This window comes from Amborella trichopoda, chromosome 13 (genome assembly GCF_054954075.1).
Source record: "Amborella trichopoda isolate Santa Cruz 75 chromosome 13, AtrichopodaSantaCruz75HAP2 v2.0, whole genome shotgun sequence".
NCBI classification, from domain to species: domain Eukaryota; kingdom Viridiplantae; phylum Streptophyta; class Magnoliopsida; order Amborellales; family Amborellaceae; genus Amborella; species Amborella trichopoda.
In genome coordinates this window covers 52,275,037-52,281,348 of record NC_142348.1, presented here as the reverse complement: position 1 = coordinate 52,281,348, position 6,312 = coordinate 52,275,037, and the positions used below count along the sequence as shown (strand labels likewise).

Below are 6,312 nucleotides of genomic sequence, written 5' to 3'. Positions count from 1 at the left end.
CTATATGAAGCCCAAGAATTGTCAAAATGGGGCAAGGCCAATCATCCTAATGCCATGGTACAAATACATGATAGGGGCGTCTGCCGATAATAGACGGAGTTTAGCTCCAAAGTTCACAATACAGATATACTATTGGTCTATGTATCACATAAATAAATTCGTGTATTGAAACACAAAAATCGGCCGAGTAATGTTTTAAAAATTGGCTGAGTTTCTACTCGACCGAGTTACTCGGCCTCGGGCCTTGGCCGAGACCGAGTTGGGTGTCCAACTCGGGAGTATTAAAAAAAATTCAAAAAAAAATAAAAAATCCTAAAAATAAGAAAATTTTTTGGGATATATTTTTTTATGTTTTATATCATTTTGGTGAAGATTAAAAAGAAGTTTTTTCACCATAAGTACTCATTTTTATATTTTCCCATCTTTTTTTTATTAACAAGTTTTTTTTTTTAATCTAGTTTTTTACTACTTTAATATCATTTTGGAGTGATTTTGCTTAATCTTACTTTTAAACATACATTTTCTATTTTTTATAATTTTTTTTGCTGCTACCGCACTCGACACTAATCGGACCAAGTTACTCGAACTCAACCCAAGTAATCGGCTCTGGCCCAAAGCGATTACTCAATCCGGATTGCACTTTCTAACACTAGTTTAAACCAAAAAGACCATACACTCCTGAACAAGCAAAATACACATTTTCTCTCTAAGAGAAACCCTAGTTCTAAATAATTTTAGGACCCCAAGTTTTGGAATGCGACCACCTCAACCTATCAACTAATCTGGAAAATTTTGGATACTTCTTGGATCTGCCCAAAAAGAAACTGCATAAAAACAATTATGACTTAAAATTGTTAAATACCGTGTAGTGATTCTAAAGTGGATCCCGAATTTAAAGATCAAGAAAAAAATCCTCACTTGCCCAAGAGGGTAAATGCTCCTGCCAGAGCAAGATACAATGAGGAAAACAACAGGAACCTCGTGGATATAAGGCTGCAAAAGGGAAAGGCTTAAGGAAGAAGGCCTTTGTACTTTGCTTGAATTGAGGTGAAAGTCGGCTTTCTCACTCATTCCCCTGCTCCCAAGAGCTAACGTTCACGTCAAACATTCACAGCCTCTCTCTCTCCTGACCAAGACTCCTCACCTCACACAAACCCAAGTTAAAACCCCATACCAACCAACTGCAATACCCTTAACATTATAAGAAGACAAGAAGAAAAATACACGTTTCCCATTTAGCTAAAAAATGGAATAGGAAAACCATCAACTTTATGTAAGTATCTCAGAAGAGAATCGCAATCCGTGCATTTCTTGGATTTTGGATTTGTATGATAAGAAGCAAAAGCTTCATAGAGATTTTGGAATCATGGCGAAGAAATCCGATTTCACACAGAAATTGTTGGATGATCTCCGCCTGAGGAAGGAGCTCTTGGCCATGGCTCAGAGTGCGCCGGACAACTCGAAACAGGTCACTCCACTAGGTGAGTTAGAATCTCTCTCTCTCTCTCTCTTCCCTACCATCGGTTGAGATAGGACTAGAACGGTGGAGACACACTCCCTCTCTCTGTAACACATGCACGCACAATCTCTCTCTGGTCCATTTCACTTGGCTCTGCAATTGGTTAAGTTGAGATAGAAACAGAAGGGTGCGCATGCACACACTCTTCCATTGAAGTGCTAACTATTTCTCAAGTGAAATTTTATCAATCAAATCTCTCTCTCTCTCTCACACACACACACCCCAATCAAGGTCAGGTTACAACCGTGCTTAAGAAAAGTCTTGAGTATAGAGAAAACACAATTGAATTACAACTTGATCTAATTCTCCTATTTTCTATTGTGATTAGACCAGTATGAGTATTTCAAAAGATTATCTCATGGATCCAAAGAAGGAAAATTGTATAAAACTGTAAGTCCCTTGCCCCTCCCAAGTCCCCTTCCCAGAAGAATGTTTCCAAGTTCTCTCAGCTGAAAATTCTCTCTCTAAAATCTTCTCTCAAATGCAGAATCCCCCAAAGCCAAGGCCCAACAGTGCAATTCACAGGTTGCTTGATCTCCCATCCAAAGCCTCTGAAGAAATTGTATTATATGAGAACCCGAACAACTTCAAATCCATCTCCAACCTCTCAATGGCTCTAGCATTTGCAGCAGCCACTGGCAAAGAATTAAACCATGTTCTACCTGCTAAATTGATGGATAATAAGAAGGCTATAACCCATCATTCGAGGGGGAGATCTCTTGATTTAGGAAAGAAAAACAGTGACCAAAACTCCCATTACTATGGCCCATCTTTCTTGCAGATTAATGAGATCGCTAAAGGTGCACAAAAACTTAACCAAATTCTTAAAGCCTGCAATAATAATGGATTTGAATTAGATGGGATCTCTATAAATGTTGGAAGGGACCTATTGAGAGGGGCTATGGATTTGGAAGCATCATTGAGAATGCTTGTGAAGCTACAAGAGGCCTCGAAACAAGTGGCTCACACACACAGAAATGATATTCGACTCATTGAGGAGGAAGACAGGGAAACGAAAGTGGTTTCCAAGCAGAGGAAGGGCAGTGGATTCAAAGAGAATAAGGAGAGAGAAACAAAAACAAAAGCCATTGAAGCATACTCCCGAAAATCACAACATGAGGGTCCTAGATTTTCCTTTGATGGTTCCTCAGGAAACCCTCCTTCAGATCTCCGGGAGATTATTGCAAGCAATCTCACTAAACAAAAGCTCCTCACCCTACCCTCCACAAGTTCAAGGGTATTGGTTTCTGATCATAAAGCCCAAACTCCTTCCTCTTCTCACAAACCATCACACCGCCGGTCCATGAGTTCTACTCTAGATTCAAAGGCAGTGCGTGAGCTTTCAAGTGAGAGAAGCAATGCCTCTAGTTTCAAGGAGCTCTTGGTTTCAAAAGACGCCAACATTTCAGAGGGTTGTGGCAATTATTTTACTCCCAATGGAAATAAAACCAAGGATGATAAACAGAGAACTCCTGAAAATAAGACAGCAAGGATTCCTAATGTAATTGCAAAACTAATGGGTCTTGAAGAAGTTCCTCTGCAAATGGAGGCAAACAAAAGTGGGGGGCTGCGAGCTCAAGAGCCCAGGCATGAGTCTGGCGGTAGAGAGAGAAACTCAAACCAAAAGCGACAAGGAAATACAAAAGACATCGATATCAAACCCATTTTAGATACGAATTTGCAGAAGAATGTAGTACCACAACTGAAGAACAGTTGGGGGCAAAGGGGTCCAGACCCAAAGCATGAAACTGATGATAGAGGAAGAAAGTTTAACCAGAAGCAACAAGAAGTTTCAAGCAACAAGGATGACAAAACCAATTTAGCATTTAATTCATTCAAGAACATGGCATCACAGATGAAGAACAGTGGTGGACAGAAAGGTCCAGATCCCAGGCATGAAGCAGAAGATAGAGAGAAAAATATGAACCAGAAGCAACAGGAAAACACAGGAAACAAAACCATTCTAGAGATAGATTTGCAGAAGAATGTGGTACCTGAGCTAAAGAACAATGGGGTACAGAGAAACAGAGACCCAAAACAAGAAACACAGGATAGAGAGAGAATTTCAAACCATAGGCAACAAGAAAATGGCAGAAATAGAGATAACAAACCCATTTTAGAGATTGATTTGCAGAAGTATGAGATGAATGAGCTGAAAAAGAGGGAGCAGCAAAAAGATCCACACCCCAAGCAAGAAACTGGGAATGGAGAGAGAACTTCGAACCAGAGGGAAAAAGAAAATGCCAGAAATAAGGACAGCAAGCCAGTTTTATGCACTGACTTGCAGAAGAATGTGGAATCCATGAAGAAGATTGCAGTGTCCCAAGATACAAGGTCAGGAACTGTATCAACAGACAAGAACTCCCATGAAAGAGAAGTCGTGAAAAATGACGGATTAACTCTGGACAAGGATTTTCAAAACATACACAAGGCCAACTTATTGATACAAAGGGATCCTGAGAAAATGGTCCTCAAAAATGAGCCAAAGAAGAAAGATCTAAACACATATCGAGTCACAGAAGAGAGAAAGTCAGAGGAAAAAGAAAACAAACCTGACCAGAATGAAAAGAAAGTTTTAAAGGAAAGTATGTTGATGCCAAGGAGCTTATCAGAACCAGCCACAAACTCTGAGACACAAAATACTAGGCTGGCTAACCAAAATTCAGAGGCCCATAAAAGTTCAAAGGGAGCTCATAAAATGCAGATTAGAGGACCTCAGAAGAGTAATGATCATGTCGAACACAAGAACTCCATAGCTGCCTTGCTCAGAAGCGACACTGAGAAAACTACATGGCCTGTTCAGCCAACAGTCGTCACTGAGCAAGTTCTTATGCCATCTGCACAAGTCAAGGGAGGAACCCAAGAAGTAAAACTAAAGAAGGGAGTGGAGTCCAAGAAACAAGAGGAATCAAGGCCTCAGAAAGCCACACTTCGATCCATAGAAGCAAGGCCACTAAAGCCAGAGAACCTGTCACAGGAACTGAAAAAGAAAAGGAATGAGAGAATTAGGAAGTCAAGAAACGAGTTAGTGACTAGTAAACCAATGGAACTGGAAGAACAATTACCAGGAAAAGATAATAATAAATTCAATTCAGCTCCCCTTGTTGAAGATGAACACAAGAGCCCACAAGAACCAGTTCGGCCCACAACTGTAACACTAGAGGTAACTTCCCTTCATGTGCCTAAAAGCCAAAAAAAAAACTTCAGAATATTGAAAGAATGAAGCATTTTCTCTGAACAATAATTAACTCAAATTCTGCTGCTTTTCAAGATGAAGCTACGAAACTTGAGCTTTCAAAAGACACCAACAGTGCATGTTATTCTGATCATTCTGGGTGCCCTTGTATCTAGAATCACACAAAATCTGGGCATAATGCCATCCCTGATGCTCTTCTAATACTGTTCCTTTTCAACTTTTTCATTGTTACACAGGATCATGGCATGGACATAGAAAACAAGTCCTATATACAACCGCCATTGCTGGCAATGAAGGAAAGCAGCTTTGGAGATACCTTCAACACCGGAGAAATTCAATTCAGAGGTACAAAAAGTCAGCCAAAACATGGTCTTTCATCCCCAGCTAGACTTAGTCTCAATTGTTCAAGACTTGATAGTAGACTAACTGCTTGTCATTGTCAATTGTTCCACTCTCCTTTATAAAAGTAACTGCTTGTTATTTGCTAAATTTTCATACAAAAATCAACAGCCTAAGTGCACATCGGTGGATTTGCATGGCATGTACTCACCAGCCAACCCAATTAAAAGGTCTCCATGATCTGCCACCATGCACTTGAGAGACAAAAAATACTACGTAAAATATGTATGCAGTGAAGCCACCTAACGTAATTTTCCATATTTCAGGTCCCTTACATGGAGAACAAAGCTACTCTAACATTATTTCACAACCAGACCAGCATCAAATAAATCCCACATCCAGAAGCGACAGCAGGAAAATGAAAGTAACTTCAACACTCACAGACCAGGAGAACCACTTGAAGCTCTTGCTGATCAACAGTCCAAAATTTCTCAATGCAGCAGTTGCACTGTTTAACCTCCTGATTCCTGTTGGTTTTCTTCATGCAACCTCTCTCAAATCCGCAGATGAAGAGAACAAGTTGATGGCAGATTGTGCATGTGAAATAATGAGAAGGAAGAGCAGAATAAAAGAACTCGAGATATACCCTTCTTGTAAAACTAAAGCTGTTCTAGTAAAGGTGACATGCTTGGATGAATTGGTCAAGGAATTGTACAAAGACCTTGAGCATCTGAAATTCCACGGTGATGATGGTGCTGATAATTACAACACCGCTGATTATTTGCATAAAATGGTACAGAGAGATGTTAAAAACAAGCATCCTGATGTCAATAGCATGTGGGGACTGGGGTGGGAGGATACTTTGTTTGCAGAACAGGAAAAGGATGAACTTTTGAGGGAAGTACAGAAGCATATACTAGATGGCCTCGTACAAGAGATCCTTGGAGACATAATTATCCAATAACCAAAGTGGTAACACAATACCTTCTATAAGAATCCAAGTCGAAGTGGTTTTGTAGAGTGTTAGCACGAAGAATTACTACTGCAGTATGATGACTACAATAGCTACTTTATATACGGACAAAGAAGAAAGAGAGGATTATGTATGCGAATAATGGGATCAAGAAACTGTACATACATAGAAATTATGTATTTATCCTTTCTTGTTTCCAAAATAGTTTCTTTATAAGTGCTGTTTTGGTATTGGCATCCAGAACTTTTCCTATCAGAATATATATATCTTTTTATTTGTAAATCT

At 39.6% G+C, this 6,312-nt stretch overlaps 1 protein-coding gene across 1 annotated transcript; it reads left to right on the top strand.

Annotated features, from left to right (window-relative positions):
* The first annotated feature begins 1,172 nt into the window (after window positions 1-1,172).
* On the top strand, window positions 1,173-6,309 carry LOC18445830 (uncharacterized). The gene is made up of 5 exons (XM_006855959.3): window positions 1,173-1,481; window positions 1,848-1,909; window positions 2,007-4,682; window positions 4,952-5,060; window positions 5,381-6,309. The coding sequence occupies exons 1-5, from the start codon at window positions 1,367-1,369 to the stop codon at window positions 6,016-6,018; spliced, it is 3,600 nt and encodes a 1,199-aa protein (XP_006856021.1). The 5' UTR covers window positions 1,173-1,366; the 3' UTR covers window positions 6,019-6,309.
* Window positions 6,310-6,312: the final 3 nt, after the last annotated feature.